The 26,997-nt window shown below is 38.2% G+C and overlaps 2 protein-coding genes across 2 annotated transcripts; one reads left to right on the top strand and one right to left on the bottom strand.

Annotated features, from left to right (window-relative positions):
• The first annotated feature begins 1,117 nt into the window (after positions 1–1,117).
• On the top strand, positions 1,118–24,242 carry NDUFAF2 (NADH dehydrogenase (ubiquinone) complex I, assembly factor 2). The gene is made up of 4 exons (XM_008946135.1): positions 1,118–1,136; positions 2,009–2,098; positions 11,645–11,685; positions 23,985–24,242. Exons 1-4 carry the CDS (start codon positions 1,118–1,120, stop codon positions 24,240–24,242), a joined length of 408 nt encoding a protein of 135 aa, XP_008944383.1.
• Positions 24,243–26,569: 2,327 nt separating this feature from the next.
• SMIM15 (small integral membrane protein 15) lies at positions 26,570–26,794 on the bottom strand. The gene has a single exon (XM_008946134.1). The coding sequence runs from the start codon at positions 26,792–26,794 to the stop codon at positions 26,570–26,572; it is 225 nt and encodes a 74-aa protein (XP_008944382.1).
• Positions 26,795–26,997: the final 203 nt, after the last annotated feature.

Genomic DNA, 26,997 nt, shown 5'->3' on the forward strand with positions numbered 1-26,997 from the left:
GAGTATTGACTGTTATTCTTTGGATGTGATGTGTTTTATATAATCACAGCTTGAAGTATTAGTGGTTCTATGTTTCTAAGATCTAGTGGTCACATGAAATTGAGAGTAACTTTAAGTGTAAGACTGTAAATAGTGGTTCTTACATTGCTATTTGCAGTTGTTTATATGCATGCACTTACAAGTGAAGTTTCTTGAGTTGCAGTAGCAAAGACCACTATTTGAAAATAAGGAAATTGAATTAATATAAAGCAAAATGAGCAATGTCTTTATTACAAAACAACACTTGTCTAAACTGTTTTAGTTACATCTAAAAAGGCCTTGGCGTGATCTTAAAATAGAAAAGTCCATTTAAGTTATTTGGCTATGATGGCCTACCAAAAGAAACCTAGGGGACAAGGAAGATTCTTCAAAGTCCTTGGGAAATAATCTTCGGAGTCTAACTCTACAATTATTTCTTCAAAATTTTATGCAGATATTTCTCTGTTTCCTCAAAATGTAAAATTTCTCCATACCAGCCTCCTAGGAAGCAAAAAAACTGGGAGGCAAAGCCTGGGGAATATTGTTAGGTTTTGTTTTGTTTTTCCCCTGTGAGAGATGGGGAACTTTCATATCTTTCCAGTATCTGCTTATTTAAAAAGTAAATTAAAATACTCTTTCTCTGTACAGTAGCCTGATATATGATAGTCAGACTGCTGTGTGCTACATCACTGGTTGAACCTCAGTTCTTCCTCTTTGGTAGTACTAGAATCTGTGGATGGAATGTAGGTGCAATGTTCTCCCCATTGGCTCCCCTTTCAACATACTGAATGTTCCCTGTTGGAGAGCTACCTATTTTTTTTTTTTTATTTTAATATAGAAAATATTTAGTTTGTGAGCATATGTGAAGAGGTTTGCATGCACAGAGCAGTTGCCAGTGATGGGAGATGATGTGGCCCGACCACTTTGCAAAGCTAATCAGTGAGCTTTCAGTGCTGACTTTTGACTAAGGACAGCATCAAGTTTCTGATGACTCACCTGCAATAGTGTGGCATATATACATATGAAGGAAAAACCTTTTGATTGAAAACTGATAAACAGTTCTTCAGAGAAGCATTCTCAAAGGGAGGGGTACACTAAGATGGCTAATGTGGGTGAAAGTATGTTTGTCAGTAGTAAAAGTAAACTTTGGAACATGTAAGCTTTTGTCATGGTTACAGGGGCTGGGACCAATTTATCCTTATGTGGATAGAACCAAAAACTGTGTATTCTATACTCTCCATGTCAGTGCTCATGGGCTGTTAAGAAAGTCATGGGTAGCAGTTGAGAAGGACAGACCTCACACCCCAGGCTATAACAGATAAGGAAAGAGGTCAGGGAGATGTTAACACCTTCCCACCCAGCAGGAGGAGTCCTCCCTGTTCATGGGCCCATCCATGCCTCGCCCCATGACTCATACAGAACTCCCCCCAGGAGCTATTTCTGTTTAGTGGACCATCAAGGACCCACTGCATGACTCATAGACTGATATCAACCCATTGTGAGATGCTCTGCCCAGGGGGAGGAGCCAAGTGCTCCCACCTGGATATAAACTGGGGTTCAGGACAGCACAGGGGGCCTTACCTACTGGATTCCCAGAGGACAAGAGCTACCAGATCTTTTCTATGAGACCACTGTTTCATCTGGACTGCTACCACCACCCTAACTACAGAGTATCAGGTTGTATTCTGACTCTGTCTGTGGTTTTCCTTTGTATTATTGCATTTATTTTATTTTTTCCTATTGAATTGTATTTCTGACTTGGAGTCTCTCACTGGTGTGTTTTCAAACCATTACAGCTTTTGTTAGTGAAACACATAGCATTTCAAATTGACATCTAGATGGTAGGAATTTTCTTAGTATTTTAATCCTTCATTTTTATCCTGTAGATAGCATTACACTTGTGTGAATATAGTTTCAAAACAATAACATAATCGGCAATTTTAATAGTATCTAGAAATATATTTAACTGCCTTTTTTTTTTTTTCTGTAGGACAGATTATACCAGAAAAAAGATTTGTAGAAGCAATAAATCGTCAAGCATATCAGTATGAAATGGGTGACTTTCCAACAGAATGGGAAGGTAAATCTTGATTATTTTTATTTCAAGATAATTTTGCTATTTAATGTATGTTCAGTGTTTTTAATAGAAAGCCTGACTGTGTGAATAGGTTGCCTGATACCTTTCGTTTGGAGCAATACCAGCTTTTGTTTAACTGAATAATTATTATGAAATCTTAAAGTAACCCCTTTACAAATAGGACTAATTGTTTAGGAAACCAGTATGTAATAAAAATATAATGAAGCCTGTTTTCATCATGAGTTTCTGCTATCAAATGTGAAAATATTTGTACCAGAGATGGATCTGATAGAATAACCAAAACTAAATGTGTTAAACTTATTAATTATGCCTTCACTGTAGTGTTAGTTTGTAGATTACTTGAATTATTTGTGGCACAGTGATGGGACTTTTTTTTTTCTTTTTTATGGTGGTATTTGGCTTCCTATACTTTTCTTTACACAATCTTGTAGTGAGTTGGAGAATCTGTTAATAATGAAGCATTTTTTCCCACAGCTACTGATTAAAATTTTGTCTGAAAATTTGTGACATAGAAAGAAACTTAGGGACATTAGAGAAGTTGCTTTGGGTTAGCTTAGCGCCCATTGGAGCAAGAGAGAAGGTGGAGGGGGAGTGTATGTTGGTCCTTGAGGCTGTAGGAGCTCAAGACAAGATGGGGGTTAAATGTGGTTTAAAATTCAGGAACCTGAAATAATAGATGGAGTCTACCTGTCATTCAGCATGGGAGGATAATGTCTGGCATCTCCCAGAAGCTGGTAGGTTTAAAGCAAACAAACTTAAATTTTAACCAATATGTACTTAAACTGGAATACCTTGTCATTGAATATTCTGCTTGTTAGAAGTTTGCATCAGTTCAAAAAGTGGTTACAAGTATTCATGGAAGAAAAATCTGTGTTGAACATGCGCATCACTGTGGTTTAATCTGTCAGTGAGCTGCATGTTAATGGATGTTACCATATGTTTTGAGAAAATACTGCAATATACTTGCTTTACCTCATTCTATTTCCGTTGTGATCACTGTTGGCCCCTGAGGGAGATGATACTGAATTAAGAGAAAACTTTGCTCCTGTTATATCCCTTTGTGGAGTCAGCAGATAAATATCAACTGTTTCCACCTTGCATTTTATCATTGTCATTATTCTCTTTCATATTTTTTTTTTTTTTTTTTTGTGTGTGTGATACACTAAGGCTGATATTCAGCTAAAACCTTCTCAAAGATGTTTCAAACCTATTTGCAGGGTTTATCAACTGTGGCAAGAGCTTCTGTATTCTGCTGCAGCAGTGCCCACAGCTGGCTGGCAAGTCTTAATCTAGTTGCTCCTGGTTCTTTATCAGTCTGAGATAGCTGTCTGAAGAAGAAGAGCAGCAGCCTGATAGGCTTATCCTTACTAAATCATCTCAGGGTTGAATGGGTATCTACCTAATCCAATTTTCTGAAGGTCCAAAAGTTCTCCAGCCACTGCTTGTCTTCGGTCTGACTGTCCTGCCATCACTCTGCACCACAAACACTGGGATAGATGCACTGAGATAAAGCCTCAGGTAACTCTGCTCTGCTGTGAGTGAATCCTCATCTAAGACCTGCTGCTGCCTTTTAAGAGTGAAAAAATGCAATTCAACAGTCTCTACCTGCACTTGGCTGGAATTAACAGGAAAAAAAACAGGGACAGTCGTACTGTCTCAGATGGATGTGAGCTGTTCAGCCTTGCACAATGGGTCTTAGACTGATTCAACCAGCTTGTTCTGTGGACTGCTGGAATCGGTGTAGCACTGATGAACCTGTACTATATCTCTCTTCAGAAACCTCAGCACAAATCCATGTGACCTGACAGTGTGGTACATGAAAAGGCACCAATACAAAGACCCTGCAGTATAGACTTGCCTAGGAAGGTGCAGCTGCCAGACCTGAGATGCACTTTTGCAAGGTTTGTTTAAAAGAAGAAAAGACAATTGGCCAGTCTTGTTTTTACAAGCTGCGTTTACACTTTTAACACTTAATTTCCTTGCCTTTGTAACTGTGGGATTTTTTTCTTTTTGATTTTTTTTTCAGCACCAAATAGAAAAACTTGACAGAGAAAAGGAATATTTACAGTGTAGAGATTACAGTTTTTTCTTCTTATGTACTGAATTTCTCTAGAAACTGAAAGAAATATGCATGCGTGGGTTTTTTTTGCCTGTAAATTCCTTAAGCAGAATTAAGATGAATAAGTAAATGTTGTACGTGTTTCTGGCAAAGTATGGGAATTACACACACACACACACACACACACACACACACACACAAACTAACCTGTATTTGTTTGTCCAGTACCAATTTAAACATCACAGTTTTGTGCAAGTGTAATATGATTTTAAACAGCCCAAACTTGTAGTTTCTTATGTGGGTACAGAGGCTGCTCCAACAATTGTTGCGCCTTTGCTGTATATTGGAGTGTGGATCAGGGATGTGGGGTGCTCTGATGAAGTTCAGTTCTTCACTGCTTGTTTTCTCCCCCTGTAAAATGAAAAAAACTTTCAGTCAGTAGGAAATGGGAAAGAATGGAAAGAGTAGAGAGTTGAAATAATACTAGAGAAGCAAGCTATCTGAGTGGGAACAGTTAAATACAAGGGTTTTAGACACACTTTGCTGAGTGGTTTATTGCAATTTTGTCCCTGTTTTTCCCTCTTTTGAGATTGGTTTAGAAGATTCCCAGGCCCATAAGACCTGCACTGAACTTTCACTCTCTATCTTCTGTCCAGACTCTTGAAAATTTCTCGAAGCATTTTTCCCGTGGGTGCTCACTTCATAATTCATGCTGTCACAGATGCTAATAATTTCAGCAAACAGTCTGAGACTTTGCAGAAGGATTTCTAAAGTGCTTGCTGTTTTCTTTGAACAATAAAAGTTTAATATAAGGTTAGAAAGCTGCATAATATTTATTATTTCAGTTTTCTCTATACTCTTGGCAATTTTGTGAATTTTTAGTGTTCTAAATCCTCTCTGCTGGGCACATGTTTACATCTCCAGGGGTTGTCTGTCCATGTCCTGTGTATGCACTTTGACATCCACAGCCTCTCTCCACTTCAGTTGTGGCTGGCTCAGCAATAGCAGCCTCCTTGTGTAGCCTTCTCAGGCTTTTCACTTTAAGGATTGTACTAAAGCTTCTGTTGCCTTACTTCCTCTCCTTTTTCTTGAAATCTGCAGAGAGCTGCTTTTACCTGTGCTGTCTTTGTTCTGTGTGGACTCAATTTTTTCATTTGTGGATAATCCTTAATGTCCAGCTGATTTAAAAGCAGTCACCCCAGCACCCTTTCCCTCTCCTTGTTTCCCTGCATCACACTTCATGTCTAGAAAAGAAACCTCTTGTCACCAGAATGAATAGAAGTACTGTCCCTGGAAATACTGAAGGGCATGAGTTGTCTGAGAGCTTGCACAAAACCAGACACAAGGGATTGTGTAAGGAGTGGGAGCAGGCTGTAGTGAAATTTGAGGAGGATCTGAGTTAAATCTGATTGTCTATCTAAAGACATTCAGCCTAGACAGCTGGTAAACTAAGGGGATGATTTTGGTGCTGTGTTTATCAAGTTATAAACATATAATAACATAACCAAGACCAAGCTGATAGCTGTAAAGCAAGCAGATAAACCAGTCATTCATATTACAGGCTCAGTGTGTGCAAGCTGTTTCTCAGACTCTGGAGAGGATATTAGTGTATTAGTCCTGAGAGTTTAGTGAATACAAGTCCGGGGGTTGTTTCTGAAGGGTTTGCCTGGAATGTTTCTACTAAAGATGTTAGTTTTAAGTGATCCGTAGGATTAGATTTCTGAGTGCTCAGACCTGTTAATTTTACAAAAAAACTGAAGGTCCATTGAGGCTTTTGCAAATCTGAAACATGGTCAATATTAAAAGAGAATCATAATCCTTTCTGTTAGCTATTTGTACACAGAAAATTAAGTTATTTTTCATTTAAAAAATCCAGAAGTGTTTCCTTTTGTGTGGTAGCTTTTAATTTAGAGCATAATCCGTACACACAGTACGAATATTACCTGTTTTTGTTTAGGTGAAGCCTCTTCTGTTTTCCTACAAAGTGGAAATACATACGTTTCCCTAAGCAGTATGGATGGACACAACTGATAACCTTTCTGTAGTGTTAGTTCTGAATGTTCACTTACCATAGAATATGTAATTTACCTCCCCACAACATGTCAATAGTGCTCCTTAGAGGACCTCAGTGATTTTACATACATATTCATGAGATTGAATGGTTAGTGCAGCATTTTATTGCCCATATAATCCTAGGTGGTTTTGTTCTTTTTTTTCCTTCTTTCCAGGTAAGTGATTAATGGGAGTCTTAGTTTGCACATTCACTTTTGCACTGGTTAGTGTGTTATGTGCTAGTGTGAGTCTTCAGTGAAAATCCCATGCATGCTAATAAGAATGCAAATGAGCACTGATGATCGAATGCAAGGGTCTCAAGGTAGGAAGTGCCCAGCTATCTTGCAAAATTCCTTTTAGAAAAAAAGTATTATTACAATGAGTGGAGCATGCAGGAACTGCCATCCTGATAAAGCTAGAAGCAGCAGCATATTTAGTTTGAAATGGTGTCAGTATTTAATTTTGCCAGAGCTCTGGGGGACAGGGAAGCATGGTTTAGTTGTGCCCAGGACATTCACGTTACCTTCTCTACCAGATCTAAAACATCTTGGCTGACAATGGTGAGGGTGTTTGTTTTGTTAGCACAGGGAAAAGGAGCGTTCATGTGGAAAGCTTTTCCAGCTGTAACTGTCACTGGCACTTTTTAATCAAGTACATGCATGTGTGCATATGGTGTTCAAATAATAAGTAATAAGCACCTACCTGCTTTGCTTCCACCAACATATATTTAGCTGCGATATATAATCACAGAATGACTTAGGTTGGAAGGGACCTTAAAGATCATCTAGTTCCAGCCCCGCTGCCATGGGTTGGAATGTTCCAATACACCAGGTTTCTCGAAGTCCCATCTGACCTGGCCTTGAAAAATTCCACAGAAAAGGCGTCCAGCATTTCTCTGGGCAGCCTGTTCCAGTGTCTAACTGCTGGATTTCTTAGGATTTCTTTCTAATATCTAAACTAAATCTACCCTCTTTCAGTTTGAAACCATTACCCCTCATCCCGTCACTACACGGCTTTATAGAGTCCCTGCCCGTCTTTCCTGTAGATCCCCTTTAAGTATTGGAAGGCTGCAGTAAAGTCTCTAGAGAGCCTTCTCTTCTCCAGACTAGACAGCTCCAGTTCTCTCAGCCTGTCCTTATGCAGGGTAGGTGCATCAGCCCCTTAATCATCTTCATGGCCTTCTTCTGGACCCACTAGAGCAAGCCCATGTCTTTCATATGCTGGGAACTCAAGAGCTGGATGCAGTACTGCAGGTGGGGTCTCACAAGAGTGGAGAAGTGGGTGAGAATTGCCTTCCTTGGCATGCTGGCCATGCTTCTTTGGATGCAGCCCAGCATGTGATTTGCTTTCTGGGCTGCGAGTGCACATTGGTGGCTCATGCTGAATTTTTCATCCACCAACACTCCCGAGTCCTTTGCAGGGCTGCTCTCAATCCATTCTCTGTCCAGCCTTTATTTGTGCTTGGGATTGCCCCTACCTGGGTGCAACCTCTCCAGCCTGCCCAGGTCCCTCTGGATGGCCTCCCTCCCCTCCAGCTTGTCAGCCACACCACTCAGCTTACTGTCATCTGCAAACTTGCTGCGAGTGCACTCAGTCCCACTCTCCGTGTCACTGACAAATAGGTCAAAGAGTAATTTAAGTCTGCGTTGTCTACTTCTGTAATGGAAAGTGCAAGGAAAGGTGGGGGAGCTTTTTCATTGCTATATTGTATATAATGACTGTATTTTGCAAAGAGAATGCAAACTGTTGTAATTTCAAGATACTATTTATTTGGATTTTGTTAAAATAAGTGCAAGCTCAGTAGTAAATGAGTGGTTGTATTTTTGTATATGCTCCTTTAATTCCTTTAATTGTTGGTGTGAATTTATCTTATGCCTATGTTATGAGGTACTGGTGGGTTTTGAACCTTGTGTTGGATACTCAAAATATGGTTAATAACTTGAAAAAAAATTGAAAGGCTTTTTAATTTTTCTGTCTGAAAGAGAATCACTTGAAAACTGATGAGTATTAAATATATTAGTCCATTCTTCTGCCTAAAGACTTAGGTGAATTATTTAAAAAAAATAAAAAATTCTTTTCAAATAACTGGTAAAACTATTAAACACTAAAGTACAAGGTTCTAAATATTAATTTATTCCATTTAAATGTTTACTTTTAATCTTGTAATGTATCTTGAGCTGTGCTTTACATAGAATATTTCAGAAATGGATTTGCACAGAGGGAATATTACATATTAAACTAACTTCATTTTATGTCTGTAAAAAGATTTTAGTAAATTTTGTTACTGTGTTTCTCCCTCAGCTATGTAGCAGTGAAGTAATCTTTTGTTAAATAATGATTTTCTAATGCAGCTCATTAAAGATATTAAAATTAATTTACCTGTAGTAATTTGGAAAATAGTATCCAGTCTTCGTGGCAGCAATTTTTATTTGGAGTTAAACTGGAAAAGTTTTGTAGTCCTGATACTTATTAGAAAACAGTTGAGAGTTCCTAAAAAAAACATGCATTTAAATGCTTGTTGTGGCTAGAGAGGAAAATAGCACAATGTTGTAACTGTGTGCACTATTTATGTATGTAATATAGTCTGATAATGGAATGTTTGATGCAAAATTTAATTCCTAAATAAAGGATTGGTTTGTTCCTTTTGAGTAGTTTTACTAATTAAGATCTACTAATTAATGAAAACACGTTGCATAATGTTCCTTGCTTCACATCTTCTGTTCACAGGACAGGTGTTGTGTTACCCTTTGCTGTTCTGTTTGTGGCTTGTTAAACTGGAGCAGATAATTAAATGATAAAATCTCTTAATAGTATTTCATTCATTTGAAAATCATTAATCAAATAACTGCCTAAAACTCCCATCTACTGTTGAAGGAAAATTTACTGTAACAGTTACATTTTGGCAGTAGTTTCTAAATGCAGATTAGTTTTTGTGGGATTTAAAATTCTTAAAATTTTTCCATAAAAATCACTAGTTGTAATCAGTTGAAGTTAACTTGCAGCTGATATTTTAAGAAAATACTAGCAATTTCCAAAAAGTGAAGCAATTTCTAGCTGCTGAGAGCTGTGGATTTGAAACCAGTGGTACTGCACTTCCAAGTGACAGAAGCAAAATATGGCATGGCAAAAGATGATACTTTGTTGAAAGTAATTCCTTAAATTTTGAAGGTTTAAAACCTAGGTTTTTTACATTTTGACATTTTTTAACTACTTTTCCTTTTTTTCCTCCAGCTGTATCTTTTATTGATTAGTGTCTAGTATACCTATTTCTCTATACCTGATATTTTTTCCAATTTATTGCTTTTCTGGATGATATTGAAACAGTTACCAAGTGTGGACAAAGATGACATCCGTCAGGAGGAAAGGCTTATCTGCTGTGATTTTCTCTAATAATGGTCCTTTTACAAAGAGCATCTGCAAGGCTGCCAGCTGAGAGGTGCCGGTCTCAGTCACGCCAGTTTAGTCTGTCATGTTGCCAGATTTTGCATTTGGAATTTTCATAAAATTTAAATGTTGGAAAATGCTATAGGTAAATGTCAGGTGTTATGTAGTTCTATAGATTTAATAGAAAGTCATTTAGTTCTATTATGGATTACCTTCATGGACTGTTTTTCTTTCCACTAACTTAATACTTTTGCACAAAGAGTGATACTGATTTTTCAGTCCTCACTCACTTCTCCACAATGCCAAATTCAGACCTAATCTTTGTTAGGACCAAAAGACCTCTGAGAAGAGCTGGCAGGGACTGCTTTTAAGGAAAGATGTTTGAGGGTGGTATTTAATGGAACACATCTTCAGAAAGTATTATGTGATAGACAAGAACCAGAAGTAATACCTGATTTTATATCGGTACAGGCATTTTACCATTAACCTTGAGGTAAGGCTGTTGACCTTGCCCTCATGGATAAGTTTTGAGCTATGTAATGCAATTTTACCTCCATTAGTTCCATCATTATGTTAATAGGAAGTTTCATATATGTGAATATATGCGCTTAATATGTGTAAGTGCTTTTTCGTAGTGAAGTGACATTATGACTCTCTGCAGCTTTTAGTGTTTTGGATTTGCTTCTGACTCATTCCCTAGTTCCCCTCAAAATACAGTAAAGATGGTATTAGAAAATTAAAATTTGGAATAGTTACTTCTTAAAGCATTTCTCATACTTCAGATAGGTATAGGTCAGACAAGGAATTTGACCAGGTGATAGTGAAAATGTCATTTTTGCTGTAATTTTCAAGCACAGTAGCGAAAGTCTTAATTATACAAACAAACATACAAAAGAACATTTTGCTATGTCTCAGAACTTGGAAGTGGCTTTGCTTATGTTTGTCCTTCTGTTCGTTACTGGCTATTTGCATTCTGCTACTTATTAATTTGAAAAATAGGAGCAGAAAAGATAATTATCTACAAAATATACAACACAGTGCCTACTAATTGCGTGGATTGAAAAGGCATGAAAAAGTGCTATGGTAGTAATAATTTTAAAGGATGATGGGTATTGTCTGGTCCAGTCAGGCAATTTGTTTGTATAAACAATGCCTGTAACAGTGGGAACTATCCCTAATCAGCTGAATGAAGCAAGACCCAATGGAGTGCCACTTCTGTCTGCAGTGGGTTCTGTTTGGATTGCTGCCTCCATCAGTCCCACGCTAACCATCAGCCTTTGCAATGAGAGAGTGGACATAAGTCTATTCATTTTGGTTCATCATGAAATCCTGAGCCACAGGTCAGCTGTAGTTGCCCCTGCTTTCATGGCTCTGCTGTCTTTTCCAGTGTGACTTGACTGGGAGGGGGGGACCCATCCCTCAGTTACAGTGTGTCCCCCTCAGTGCAGTGAGAGGTCCCACACAGCTATAGAACATGGTGCAGTCAGGGCTTTGTAGCCCCTCGGCGGAGTTTGGGGGTGTATCTTGCATCCATATTAAGGAGTTTTAGTTGGCACTAGAATTCAACTTTAACAATGCCTGGGGTTTATACACAAATCCTTTTCCTCCAGAATGGTCTAAGACTTTTCATTCCTTCCAGCAATCATCTTGCTGTTCTCTCAGGGGGAAGCTGAGCTCCGTATCACAAACTCAGCAACAGGCTTGCGCCATGATCCCTGCTTTTTTAAGACCCGTTTTGGTAGCTGGGGTGTTATGTAAACTGTGCCCAGGCTCTCCTCATGAAGGTGATTTTTATTTTTTTTTTTTTTTTTTTCCCCTCCTTCCTTCTGTGAAGACCAAGACTATTGACATGGGAAATAACACCTTGGGTCTTTACATTTTGGTAAATTAGATGACTGGACAGGTTGTGGCAAATTCTGTTGTAACTTTTTAATATAAATGTTTGCTTTCCATTATAAGTTCATCATAATTTTGAGTTTTAATACTGTCTGTAATCTTTGAAATAATCAATTTTATTTTTCTTTATTTTGCAGCATGGATAAGAAAAAAAAGAAATGATCCACCCACCATTGAGGTGAGAGAGAGGAAATGTCTTCAAATTTTCAATTGTTGTAGTTAAACTACAATAATTAATTTATAGTGGACTCATCTGTCCATTAATTTGTGAGTTGTGGGGGAGAATTTAGTCACTCGCCTGATTGATGAAATTATAGGTATCTAACAACTGGAAAAAACACCAAAACAAATGGAGATATAAACTCCTTTATTTGTTCTTTTTAGCCATGTGCATTCTTTAGGGTGATCTACATAGGTTCTTTAAGATGATCATGGCCATTCAAGAATTTCTTTAAACAAATTCTGAAATGCTGCTGTGAATTTTAAAAATATGTTGTCTATGCAAGGTTTGTTTTTTTCATGGTAGTTTACATTAAAATGCAGTTTTTAAATACAGTTGTGAGTGGATTCATCAGTACAGGATAAGAAATTTCACTAACATTGTAAAATGCCAATGAGTTGGGAGAGTTGTAACTGTGACTTTTTCTGCAAGTGGTTTCTGATGGAATGAAACAGGGAAATATCCCAGAGTCCTTCATGCTAATGAGTTTATAAAGAGTGTAATAAGTTTGGCTGTTGATCTGTGTATGCGGATGCATGCACATACACTACTTGCTGTGGATTTGTATTATAAGCTGCTGAGCACCAGCTAGGAATGAGTGAGTAGATGAGGTATAATTTACTACAGAAGATTCAAACTGACACCTGCAGAGGCAAATATTTGACTTGCATCAGTAGGAATAACTGTCAAATTCAGTGAATCTGTCTTGGCATATTCTAACCAAAGATCTGGTCATTGAGATCTTCTTGAATATACTGGTTTGTGAAATGTTGTTGTGCCTGCCAGTGTGTTAAGATGTCCCAGGGATGCTTATCAGCTGATGTTTATCAGCCATAACCTGTTGAGATGAGGTCCCATGCAACTTAGAGCTTTTCAGCTAATTCCCTCTGCCTCTGTTTCACACTTGCCACTGAGGTTACAGAGTTAATAAGAGCTGTAATACACCCATGAATACACGAAATTTAAGTTAAAGTTATCCTCAAACCTTTTTAGGAATTAAAGCGAATGAACACATTTTTCTTTGCATTAATATTCATGCAAGTATTAAATGTAATTTAAACCAGTTTTTTTTCCTCCTCCCTCCTTATCCTATTTGCTTGTGCAAAAGTGATACTGTAGTAGTTCTTCTAAGCTTGCACCAGTCTCCTTTTAAGTAACTCTGGCTTGTACTGACTTTATATATACAAGTTTTATTGTTGAAATTACCACCTCATGTGATGCCTGAAGATGAGTAGTGTTACATGTCTTTTGTGCTACCATTTCCATGAGCCAGAGTGCCATGATAACTGTACTAAAATAAGCCTACTCCAGAGAATGTGGGGAGCCTTGGGTTCGGAAGTGGTGCGATACAGCTACTCCTGGCACTGGAGGTATTCGTTCTGTTTCAAATTAGGGAGCAAGGAGTCTCCACAGGTGAGACAGCTGTGGATCAATAACAGTTTAAATATCTTAACTTCCAGAAAAAGCAATTTATGGAAAATGAAAGATTATTGGCAGCAGTGATTCATTCGGAGTTACAGATGTACTTATACCTTCAGTTTCGTGAGATAATACATCTGAAAAATAACTTGGCAGCTAGTTACTTTTCCTGCAGAGCTGTGCATTGACCTTATCAGAGCAGAAATGTTACCAGCAATTTGAAAAGTAGTTACCTTTTCTTTCAAGTAATCTCTAAATTGTTTTTACCTATATATGAAATGGTAGTTCAAATCTATGAATGTTTTTTAAAAATAATGCTGCAGTCACAATTTAAATATGTGATAGTCTGGCTTAGGGATTTTGTTTGTTTGTTTTGCAATAGTATAGTGTGACATGCATCATCTACTTTTGTCCTGATTTGAAACTGTTATAACACAATCTCCTATACTATAATAACATCATAAATATATTGATGAACTACATATACAATACTGTTTAGTCCTGATTTGTAGGACTGATGTGCCTCAGTGTTTTAGCTACATAATCTTTACTGGCTGCTATTCTGTATTTTATTCCCTTTTTGACAGTAATGGTGATGTGGTAAACTGCTGTTTGACAGGTATGGAACAAGGGAGTATTTGTGACCATATTTCATGTTGAAACTCTGTATTACAAATCTTCCTGTTCTTTTACATATTTCTCATGAGACTAGACTACTTTTAAAAAGGATGCAGAGCCAACAAATTTTGCATGTTTGCTTTAGTGTCATTTTACTGTCAACATCATATTGTAACACTGCAAAACAGCATTACAGTTCCTAAAGCATAAGTGTCTGGAGCTGTGCCAATGTTCCTACCTTTACGGTCTGTAATACTACTGGGTTTTTTGATAGTTTTCCTTTTTTCCCCCTGTCTTTTGCCTATTACTTTTTTTTTTTAATTTTTAATACCGAATGGCACATTTAACTTTACTATTATTTCTATTCCCCTTCTCTGCCCTATTTGCCTACCATCCCCTTTAGTATTCTGTGTTTTGGGTTTTTTTTTTTTTCTATTTGTCAAACTTGTCTTTTGTACAGGTCACAGCTATGGTTGAAAGAGGCTGCCAAATTTCTTAGGCTATCAGGTCTCATGATGAGCTTTATGATCCAACTTCACAGATCCCATGGATCTTAGTGATATTACTGATAGCACTGTTGGCCACAATTTGGGAACCAATATTCACAGTTGGTGAATAGTGTAGGCCAACAAAATGTCATTCATAATCATCATGATGTGTCAGTCACTTAAGTGAGAATGAATGTGAGTTGTCCTTCCTTAGGCTGGCCAAGGTAGCTGGGTGATGACAACAGCAAAGTCTACTGACAATGTAAAGACTGGATAATGTTCTGGGTCCAGGCCATTCTTTCTTCCACAAATACCTAACTGATTTTCTGTTTGTTTGTTTACATTATAAAGCTTTCATTTTCTCAAGGAAGAAATTGGTTTAAATCTCTTTATTTACATTCTGTATTTTTTAATGGGAGAATACTCCAGTGACTTCACGATTCTTTTTGTTAATTTTAAGTGTTTCACATACTTAACATTTTCCTTCCCCCCTACACCTCCACCGCTTTTTCCCTGTTTTTGGAGGGAGTCACTTAGACTTCTGAGTACTAGGCTAGTCATAACCCAAGAATGCTGCTCATCACCTTGATTATTTCTAATCTGGCCAGTACTGTAAGGTATGCTACTGTTTGGAAGCCTCGAGTTTTAAAAGCTATTTTCTGGGACACTGGAAAGGGTTGCCTTTTGATTTTATTACAACTTAAAATATGCCAAGTCTCAACTTGGTTATGAATGAGAGTAGTAACTTTGCAAATGAATGCAGACCAAGTTGTTTCTTATCTTGCACTTAAACATATTCTGTTCCTATGGTAATCAGGGAGTCCATCTTGATAAAGAATTTTGGACCACTTCTGCACACAGTGTAAGCATGCGCATGTGTATATACATATACACATACTGCTTTATTCATAGGTGAGAATCTGAGATTATACGTGTATATTTTAGCATTACTATAGCAGTCTGTCATCTGACACTTTATATATATATAGTTTATGGCCATATATGGTTGGCTGAGGAAGATTTGTCTTTACCTTTATTCCTGCACAGCTGTAAGTTATATTTTAACCAACTTAACAAGTGATGAATAATTAAGTAAGCTATCACATTTCTTTATAATGTATATAGGAGACTATATGTATGTTCCATGTTTTGGGACAAGTAGGAAACATATCCTTGTCTAGAGAACTTACAGTTTTTAATTAATGAAAACGTTTTAAAAACTACAAATTAAAATATTTTAAATCAAATGCTGGTTTGATTTAATAATTTATCACATTACGTGCAAATTAGTTTACCTGCTATGCATTAATGTTATCAGAATTTATTTTTAAAAGTTGTCTTGTGAAATAGCAGTTGTTTTATAGGAGTGATGTTCCATCCATGCAAATTACTTCTTTAAGAGACTATTATCTTAAATTCATCAAGCCGTAGTCCACTTTCAGTATGGCTTATCAAATAGATTGCAGGGTAAATGTAAACACGCTGTCTTGCATACACACCTACCTCCCAGTTTTACTTCTGGCTACAGTTTTCACTCCTGACTTAAAACATGGCATCCTTACATTTTGGATTTTTCACATCTCTGTTGCAAAGGAAAGAAAAAAATGCTCTTGGGAGGCAGGGGGAAAATCCTTCTCTTTGGGACTCTTTTTTTTGTGGGAGGCTTGTGTTGCTATTCCATCATCAAAATGGAATAGCAAATCCATCAAAATACCATTAAAGGATATTTAAAAATGTAACACTTGGAGGACCACTGTGGGTATGTCTATTACTTCTTATGTACCTTCATGAATTTCAAGCAAAATTCTGAAAAGAACTTCGAAAATTCTCAGCATTTTGTTGATAGGTAACTTTGCATGGCATTCACGAGCTTTGCTGCATTCTACATCTCCTCTTTTCATTCTGAGTCACACTCCTTTTAAAGAAAAATGCTTTATTTATCATTTGAGATAGCATTATGTAAATATATTTTAAAAACTAATGAAAGAATTGTTATTATCTGTTGGTGCAGATCCTACTTGAGATGGTGGCTGTAGGCATAAGATACTTGCAAGCTTTGGTTGTGCTGTCTGTTTCAGTAGAGTATCTAGCTCTATCTGATTCTCATCTTTATATGATCAGCGTGTATGTAACACACAGCTGGGTTTTACCTTACACGGATAGTGGGAGTCTACTCTGCTCTGGTGAGACCCCACCTGGAGTACTGCATCCAGTTCTGGAGCCCCCATTACAAGAGGGATGTGGACCTGCTGGAGCGTGTCCAGAGAAGGGCCACGAGAAGGATCCGAGGGCTGGAGCAGCTCTCCTACGAGGACAGACTGAGAGAGTTGGGGCTGTTCAGTGTGGAGAAGAGAAGGCTCCGAGGTGACCTTATTGTGGCCTTCCAGTATCTTAGGGAGGCCTACAAGAAAGCTGGGGAGGGACTTTTTAGGCTATCGAGTAACGACAGGACTAGGGGGAATGGGGCAAAGCTGGAAGTGGGCAGATTCAGGCTGGACATGAGGAAGAAGTTCTTCCCCATGAGAGTGGTGAGACCCTGGAATGGGTTGCCCAGGGACGTGGTTGAGGCCCCATCCCTGGAGGTCTTTAAGGCCAGGCTGGATGAGGCTCTGGGCAGCCTGATCTAGTGGGAGGTGTCCCTGCTCATGGCAGAGGGGTTGGAACTGGGTGACCCTTGTGGTCCCTTCCAACCCTGACAGATTCTGATCTGTTTTAGCAGAGGACTTTAGAGCCCTAATGGCTCAATGGTTGGACTTGATGATCTTAGAGGTCCCTTCCAACCTAAAGTATTCTATGATTCTATGATATCAAAATTGGTTTAGGTATCTTATCTAAGGCATATTGAATCTTCAAGACACATATTTTTTAGGGTGTAGCAAATCATAAAAATTTCAAGCATATGATGAGTTTTTAAGCTTTTCTGTGCCTAACTTCTATTTATTTAGTATTTCTGATTTCACAGGACATCAGGTTGGTAGAGTTTTAAAGAGTTTGTAACTCTGTTTCTGTTTGTAACATGAAGTACCCAAATAAAATTTAACCCTTAGTTTTTCATTAAACAGACCTTGTAGCTGTGCACTACTTCTGGCAATGTCCTGTGGTTCAAGAGTGCCTGAGTAACTTGACATTGTTGTTTATGGCCTTGTCAATAGAATGGAGGTAGAAATAAGGTTACCTACAGACTGTTGTAGGGTTCTAGAAGATGGCATGAGTCAAAACCAGAGGAGGATTTCATGGCAATGCCTAGAGAAACTGGTATGGAGACAAATGTTGTTTATCTCTGGACGTGCCAATGTGGTATCCTGCAATTTCTGCTTGTGTACCTACAGTAGCACTACTCTGTCTATACAGATCTTTGCATCACAGGCCACTTCTTCACTCTTAAGGTTCATGCCTCTTCCTCTGTAGGTCACACAGGGCTGCATGTTCTCAGTTTGAATTGAATTGTCACTGTTGCTTTGTATGGATGTGTATTTATGCTATTATTTAATGGGAAGTAAAGTAGAATTGCATGTTCCTTTAATTAGTGTCAAGAGCTTGAAAATATGTTAAAATAGAAAACCACAATAAATGACTGCTTTTCTCATGCACTATGTACTTGTTACACAGTAATAAAACTCATTGGCTTCTGAATTGCACGCTTGGATAGAAGGTGAAATGTAACAGAAAGAGAAACTTTTTGTGACAGCTCCTCTCTTTTGAACTTTTTCTATCATTTCCATAATCATCTGTTTTGACAGTCTGTTGTCAAGGGAGGAAAAACATACTTCAGTGAGTTGTAATAAGCATAAAGTTTCAATGATTGTTTCTCCCTCCTCTACCCTGAATAATTACTTTGAAATTACATCGGTTGCCACGATACAGACCCCCTTTTCCCATTTATTTGATCATAAATATTTTTTATGTGAGAGATGGTATGATCACAACTAGTTTCAGTCATTGAGATTAGTTTACACAGGATTCAAATTTCTTTAAGCAGAATGGGATAGTGTTTAGAAAAATTGCTTGACACTGTTGGAATTGCAAATTATAGTTTTGTGTCTATCTTTTTTGGCATGCTTGGCTTGAGAAGTTTTAAAATGAGAACTCTGACATGGAGATTGTACATTCTTGCACAGAGAATAGGGCTTAGCAAATTGAGTATTTTACTCCCGAAGCCACAAAAAGGTGCAGAATATGATGTACAGTTCTGGGAAATACTACTAAAAATTCACAGAGATAAACAGTTCTCTGAGCAAAATATTTTCCTCCTCTGTTAGCCAGGACCACAACCAGTATTGAAAGTTTGGGACACATTAAAATTACTTGGCTTGAACTAAATAGTATTTTGTATAGTAAATTTTGCATGATTCCTAGAGGATTATTACTCGGTGTGAAAGGACAGTAAAACTTGACAATATAAAGAGCTGAGCTACAAAGTCTAAATAGAAGGGAGTGGTCAGAGAGGTCATTAAAAAAAAATAAATAAATTGAGAGCTGGACAAATCTGTCATCTTGTAGAGTTTTCCCCTCTTACTCACTTTAACTTTATCCTCCAGTTTGAAGCATAGGGGTGCTTGCCAGCCTCTACAGAAGAGTAGTGAGGTACCAGTTTGTCCCATTGCTTCCAGCTTGCCTGTGCTGCAGATCCCAAGGCTGTAGGGGAGAGAGCTGCTGCTCTGCTGTTTCTCTCTGAGTGGGAGGGAGTGCATGGAGTATTGTCTCTGTCCCCTCATTCACTGTCAGCACAGCTGAACGGGGGTGGAAGGGAGCAGTAATGTGTACCAGGAAAAGGGCTGGTACAGGGTACGTCATATGTGGAGTAAGGGCAAAGGAAGGACCGAGCTGGGGCTGGGGCTGAGTCACAGCCACAGTTCCTTGTTTGCTCTGTGAGCAGCAAGGTTGTGCACTGCCCTTTACTGAGGGTAGAGTGCAGTGGTGCTAAGCTAGTTGTGATTTTTGCTGCTTCTACACAGTTTTATCTGTAATTGCGAACATCTGTAGTTCTGTCCAGAGGTTTCTGCAGTATTATAAAAACAATGTGGGCACAAACCCTACTGACTCCGTGTGTAGCTGACGTTCTTTATGTTCTATCATCTGTGCCTTTTCTCTTCCTTTCACCTCTCGTTACATGTTCTTGCCAAATGCGTGTGCTGCACTTTGGTGCCCTAGAGACTGTATTGGCTCACACCAAAGATCCTGTAGCTCAGAAGTAGCAATATTTAGTAATAGTTACCATTGCTTTTCTGTAGATTTGCTTTAAACAAAAATTGCTCTCAGTTAGAATTAGTATTTAACTGATTTAGCTTAGTAGTAAATGTGATGCTAGCACTGCATTTAAAACTATCGGGCAGTCATCAAAGCACAGATTTGCACATTTGTGGTCAGTGTGTTGGCTTAACACACATTAATTGTGGAATGTTTTAAACCTTAATTGCATTTTTTGTGCTGTTACTGATTAATTCCAAACAATTAGTGCACCTCTTATTTACAGGATTAGGAGCACAAAATGCACAAACAGCCTTCATCTAGGGTCAACTGTACCAGATGATCTTAAGGAGTTACCTTTCACTTACAGCAGAATGAGTTTCTCATCTCAAAAACCTGTGGTACAATTATGTGGTGCCTTTCTGTATCTCCTTACATTTAAGGAATTGTTGTAGGTTGCAAGCAAACACAACTGTTCTAAAACAGCAGCTATCTTTAGTAATTTGTTTGAACAATTTATCTGATTTATGTTAAAAGTTAAAAAAAGCTTTTCTACAAAGCCTAGACAATGAGAGAGGCCATAAGTTGTGATGCAGCCAGCAAAGATCATTCTGATCAGTTTATTTTTTAATTATGCGGGTGTCTCCTTCTAAAAACTCACATTGAGTGCACAGAACACAGTCCATATTTTAAAATTGCAGCTTATCAGATTTGCTCCAAAACTGACCTGAATAAAGCAAATCTTATGTTGATTTGACTGTTGATTGTCAATTAACAAAAGCTATTTAGCACGTATGTTCTGCACAAACTTAGAAGCCAATTGGTTCAGTGTTTGAATCGAGTAGCTATTTTAGCAAAGCCAGATATGCCTTTCTCATTCAAACTGCTCCTCTGTTTTAGTCACACACTGACACAGCCCTTCATTTACCACATTATTTCTTATTCCTAACCTGGCACTACTGAGCTCATGCTCAGTTGCTGAGTTAACTAGACCTGCCCTGGATCAGAACATTCAGTGTTTCCCGGTAATGAGGTTCTCTCTCTGCCTCCTACTCTTGAAATATGATGTAATATCTGATGATTTCATCCTGCCTGCATAACTTGTCAAACTGGAAAATGGAGTTTAGTTGACCAGTTTGGTAATATTATAGAAACGGGTGAATTGGCTTAATGTCTCTTACTTTATTGGACTTTTAAGTTGCCAGTGAGGAAAATATTCTGACATGTTAATATGTCTTGTAACAATCAACTTTTTAAATACTGTTTAAAGCCAGATTTTTTTTCCTTTCTCTTTGTAATTTTAATTTTTTTTTTTTTTTGCTATCTTCTATGTATGAATTTTTAACAGGCAGAGTTAACAGTTCAAGTTAATTCATTATTTAACATAAAATATTCAAAGTAGACACCAAAATTCAAGTATTCTATGAATATGTAGTGCCTGTACAGTTCAAAGAACATTAATATGCCCAGATGTTTCTCAATTCTGGCATCAAGTAATAGTTAGCTAAACCTATTAAAATCAAGGGAAGTCATGAGTATTTCAACATATGTAATTAAGATAAACTAGGAAGTTGGAATAGTTTCTAAGCTAGCATAAAGAAGCTGTTAATTTTAATCAAAATACAAATCTATCTGAAATGAAATGTAATATCTTGCTCAAAATTAGTAATACATAGACCTGTTGTATTTATAGGTTTGGGTATAGTATCTTCAGAAAATACTCTGGAAAGAACAAAACCAAAACTAGTTAGTATTCTGTTAAAATAACCTTTAAACAATCCCTCTTGGATGTTGTTACGTTGGTAAAATATAATTAGCCACCTGCTACGTGTTCACAAGTTTGGTTTTCCCTTTGCCTTCAGGAGGTTGAAAATGCTCAATGAGAGGTAAGTGGTGTTATAACTGATGGCTTGCTTGAGGACCAAGTATAAAACAGGAACCACGTAAGAGGAAGGCAAGGAGGAGTTCCTTAGATTGTGGGGTTCATAATGTACTGCAGAATAGGAAAGGTTTCCCTGTGGAAAAGGCTAGCAAGAAGTATTCAGTAGAGGCTAGTCGCTGCTGAGCAAGATGCCAGCTGAAGGAATAAGCAAGTCTGGAGATCCTCCTTTGTATTTATGACATTTTTCTACCAGGAGGAACTTTTTTTTTTTTTTTTTTTTTTCTGTAAGGCTACTAGTTTATTTAGAAAAAGAAAAGCAGTAATAATATGAGATCCTTTAAGCATGAAAGAGCACCCCATTCCAAATCTTCAGCCTACAAAGCAAGTCTTCCAGTACAGCCTGGTAGGCACTGAAAATCTTTTGACTTGAGACAAATGTCAAGATTTTGCTGTCTATGGAGTAGAGGTGAATACAGTTTCCAAGCAGCAGAGGATGCTTGGTGATGCATCTCAGCTGCCAGAGTTAAGCAAGAACTTTAAACAAAAGTAGAGTTTGCAAGTGGAAATTTCATGCCAGTGGTATGAAATACAGCCTGATCTCTTTTGCAGCAACACATCTGGGAGACAGCAACATGTCCTGGGCTGTGTTGTCCCCATGAGCAGTCCATCTTTCATTCTTTGTTCGTGCAGCTGTTACCACTACTGAGATGGCAGAATATGCAGAATTCATCAGTTTCTGCATGGAAAGCAGCTGCCTCAGCCTCCACACAGGGCCACTCACTTTGGCATTTTCTTAACAGCAACGTTAATCTTCAAGAAAACCTTAGAGATCACTGTCTTAGACCTGCATTTTTAAGGAGGGAAGGCCTGCAACTCTTATAATTAGAAGTATTAAAAACCTCATAGAACTTAGAGTAATCAACAAAGCTGGACATGTAGTTACCTGTAGTGAGTAAGATTTCTTCTTTGACACTCTACCTAAAAGTGAACTGCAGAACGTGTAGTTGGACTTGGTTCTTGTTGCATTGTTGGTATCTTGCTCCAAATGTGGGGAGCTGCTGCATTTCAAGGGGAACATCTACATGTGAGGATTTCAACTGATATAAAACATGGCTGGATGTCTTAAGACTTTTTTTTTTTTTTAAGTTTTTCAGCATAATCACAATCCGTGTGTTTCTCTTATAACCAGTGAAGTACATTTCTGATAGTCCGTAGGTACCATGTGCCTCCTGAGAATTGCAGGTTCAAAGGGCTTACATCATTAATTTGTATAAAGAGAATGTTGGAAGAACATCTTTTTTTCTGTCTGTACTGATGAGGATCATGGCTTTTTCAACATCAGTATGGTTATTTTACTAGATCTCTGTACTTTTGCCTCTGTGCTATGGCAAGTGAAAGCTGATTAAAAGAGCCTTACTTGAGTCTGAAAACCAGATGGGAGTTATACATCAACTTTTAAAATGGACTTAGAGCATTTAGAACTTGGTTACAGCTGCTAGTACCTGTCTAAGATAACTTGGTTAAAGTAACCACTGGAGAAGATTTTAGGTTAGTAAGCAGCTGTTCACAATACGTGAATCAAAGCCATATTTTCATAAATTTTCCATGCTGTTTTATCAGAGACTTCAGATATCACAAAGTTATGTGGCCTTGTTTCTTCAGTAGTGGGGTAATACAAGCACCATAGGAGTAATCTCTTTGAAATCGGTCAAGTCGTGGTAGGCTTATGCAGACATGTGGTAAACAAGTATAGAATTGAGAGACATTACAATGAGGTTTTGCTATACTGACTGTTAATAATTTGACCTTGTTACACTTTTTTTATTGGAGTGCAGAATTTTCTCCCCACCTCCTTCTATTAGCAAAGTCATTTTTGTGCTGCATGTGTATTTTCAAGCTACATAGGTATGTGAAGTGTTTTGCCTCTGCTCTGTGCATCCGTGAATGTAAGTAGAGAGGCAACTGATGACAAAGAAAGTAGTGTTTGTTTTCATGATGTCTCTAAGATAAGATTTTTCTGAAGAAATAAGATGTGTTGGCCTCCCTTCCTGCTTGGACCATGCAGATCCCTGGGGTAGGGTTTCCTTGAGGGATTTTTTGGCTTCCTCCACCCTGTGTTTTTTCTCCTGAGGTACTAATGGCAGTTTTGGTTCTGTACTAGCACTTTCAGCTAATATTTTATTTATTATCTATTAGTCTTGCATGGCTGCAGCTAGCGTTGTAGCTGTGCCGAGGTTGCACACGCATCTCCCCTAGCGTTGCACCTTGGGGTGCAGGTACCTGCTGTCATAGGCGTAGTTACAGGCAAGGGATAAACAGCTCTATAGTAGCAACTCCTATGCGGAAGACAGCGTAAAAGGTAGCCTTATTTTTAATGCATTCTCACATTTGTTGATGACCATATTTCTTTTCCAAGACCAGTGAAGTTGGGACCTCACAGTGCAGTTTTACTTCAACAACATGATCAAAACATTAAGAACATTCAAAACTAGGCCTGAAATTGCAGTTGTAGAAAAACACTTAATTTTGCTACATTTCATTTTACCTACGTACCTGAAAATTTGGATTATAAGATCAAGAAAAACAATGACTGTTCAAAATGCTTTATTCTAATGTTGTGTATTGCACTTATTTATCTAATTATCTTCTTACTGTGTTCTTAGGAGATTCTTAAGAATGAGAATTACAGGGAAGAAATGAAACAGAAAATCAAAGATGTATCTGAAAAGGATAAGCTGCTTCAGGCCAAGGAGTACAAGGAGGGACTTGTTGCTGAACCAGCTCATACTCGTGTCAAAGGCCATGCCTCTGCCCCCTACTACGGGAAGAACGAGCCTTCGGAAGACCCAACCAGCACTGCCAGTACCTTCCAGCCAGGCTCCTGGATGCCCCCGGGCAGCGGTAGTAGCCAGAGCAGATAAACAGCTGTCCTGCACAGATACTGCTAATGGAAGAGTGTTTTAAACAGACAACATGAACAGCTGTTATACCTGAGTGTGCAATAAAGTAATGTAAGGGCAGTTTAATTTCTTTTTGCAGAACTGTTCAAAAAGGCTTAGTCATGACAAAGTATTGTAAAATGTCTGGGTTTAGTGAAAATCAGGATGTGTTACTTAACTTTGTTTTCAGGAGTTGCTGTTCATCAGTTACTCTTGAAATCACAGGGAGGTTTTCTAGCAAACTTAATTTTCTTGAATAATTCTTTTTTTTTTCCTTGAAGGATCCCGTATTTTTAAAATAATTTCAGTACACTCAAGTTTTCCAAAACCCAAGTGTCAGCTGAAGATAATTCTTCAGAATGCTTGTTAATTCCTGTGCCAGTGTGCTTTCCTCTGGCAAGTGGATGGAAAAGTTCATTTAACTCACAGGTATCACTATGGCACTGCACTAACAACACCCTGCATGAATCTTAAGATACACAACATAGGTAAATAACATTTGATTTGCAGCCAGCAGTAAGCACAGGATAAAATCAGGCTGAGTTAAAACTACTATATCTAAGTACTATTGCAGAGCTTAGAAGCACTCGGTAAAGCTGCAGGAAAATAACACATGGTTTGGGACAAAGGACTGTCATTAATATTAGAAAAAAATAAAGCTAGTTTTTATTTCTGGTGTATTCAGTGACTTCCCTAAATGGTATGATTTATTTGGCTAGTTTAGATAAATCAAACATGCAGATTGTTTGCTTAGAGATGATGTCTGAGAACTTCAAGTCAAAAACAGACCATACACATTTTTGCAAAAAGTATCAAATTTATTTATGGACTGCATCTTTCATCAGTTCTCCTCTATGTTTTTTAAGCTTATCAAAGGTGAGACACACGCATTTGACAACACTTGAGACAAAACATGGTGACTTAATCCCTTGGAGGTATAAAATGCCATACTCTACTAATGCTTGCTTTGACCAACGAAATTGGAAGAAGATCAGCAGTACTTCACATTTACTTTAAGGTGTTTCAGTTATCGACTCCACACCTCTAATCCCCTTGGTGTCAGCCAGCTCTGAGGTCTCCTCATTTGAATCAAGGTATTTTTTGAAGGTTTTAAACATATCAAAACTGTTGCTGGAAAGCACAACTCTGTGCTGCTGTTTAGAAATACATTAACTCTAAAAACTAAGTGCCTGCCACAAGCTCTTTAGAACTAGACCACCAATAATAATTAGGCTCTGAAAAATTAATCAATTCTGTTAGAAAAACATGAATTGGAACCAAGGTTACATAATTTTGGCATATTTACAACACAACCCCCAATGGGACTTTTCCAGTATGCCATCGTTTAGCAGCCTGGAAGGCAGCAGGAGTTTCAAGGGCCATGAGAGCAAAGACCCTGCTTAAACTTAGAAAGTCCTAAATCAGAGTTAGCTAGAAGGTTAGCAGGTAACTAGAAGGTAGCTGCTGTCACCAGTATGTGCATCCTCCTCCTGTACTGCCGCAGCCACCAGCACACGTGGCAACGATCCTGTGTGGCTGTCCTCTGAGGCGTAAAGCGGCTGGAGGCAGAAACAAGTTAGCTACAGGTGGAGAGTTCAGCTCATCCTCAGGGAAAACCAAAGAACACAACAGTGGATTTTGTAGACCATGAGCGGCTTAAGACCAATGAAGGTACTGTGAACAAGCAATCCATTTCCTAGAGTTTGAGCTGAACTTAAAGACTGCTGATGTCTGGCACCTCAGGAAACAGCAAAGCTAAGGTAGGTTCCTCTGCAGACACCACAGCAGCCCGTGTGGCGGAACAAACGGCCAGGCCACGTGCAGGGCCCTTAAAGGGAATCGGTAACATGGGCTACCTAGCTCTGAAGCTAACTCGTCTCTACAGCTCTGCTGAAGGTATACCAAAACCTGCCTTTCTGTAATCCAGTTTACCATGCACATTTTCCCAATAATTTCATAATGTGAAGACACTTGTTAAGTCATAGCTGGCTAAAGGAAATAAAAAAAAAAAAAATATCTACCCTCAGAGCCACCCAACAGATTAATTTTTTTAATTAAACATGCAACCTTAGAAAAGCAACCTGCACCACAACACAAGTAAATAAGATTAAATGATTGTAACAAGTGTCACTCAGGCAAACTTTAACACAAATCATCTCAGCAGAAAAGATACATGGAAAGGATTAAATTTAATACTTCAAGAAACAGGAGGATCAAGTATCAAAGAACAGTTACAACACAAAACATACAAGTGTTTCATTTCAGAAGTGTATTCCTTGCACAAGGAAGGCAGGGCTTTTTTCACCCGTTCAATCCTTCTTTGTTCGTTTGGCTTTTGCTATATTCTCTTGGCGTTTCTGTTTCTTCTTTTGCTCTCGCTCCCTGGCCTCAATCATTTTTGCAAGCTTCCACGACAGCGCTGCACTAATTATGAACAGTGGTGTAAGGGCCAAGATCACCGTGGTAAGGAAGCCGTATGGGTCCTTTGCTGCCCACTCCACAATGTACTCAGCCCAAGCCTTAATATCGAACATTTTTCCTCTTTTTCTGCTGGGAATGCCCTAAGGAATAATAATAATAAAAAAGTTCTGAGTATTCAGAAGGAATAAAAGCACACATACACAGAGATTACCACTTAAATATAGGTCGTCATCTTCCATTACTGAAGAGCAAGCTCATTTTTCTGGGAGTTCAGAGCAGCGCACTGTGTGTGGAAGTGGAATACGAAGCTCAGTGT

Source organism: Merops nubicus, unplaced genomic scaffold (assembly GCF_000691845.1).
Source record: "Merops nubicus isolate BGI_N331 unplaced genomic scaffold, ASM69184v1 scaffold28818, whole genome shotgun sequence".
Taxonomy (NCBI): domain Eukaryota; kingdom Metazoa; phylum Chordata; class Aves; order Coraciiformes; family Meropidae; genus Merops; species Merops nubicus.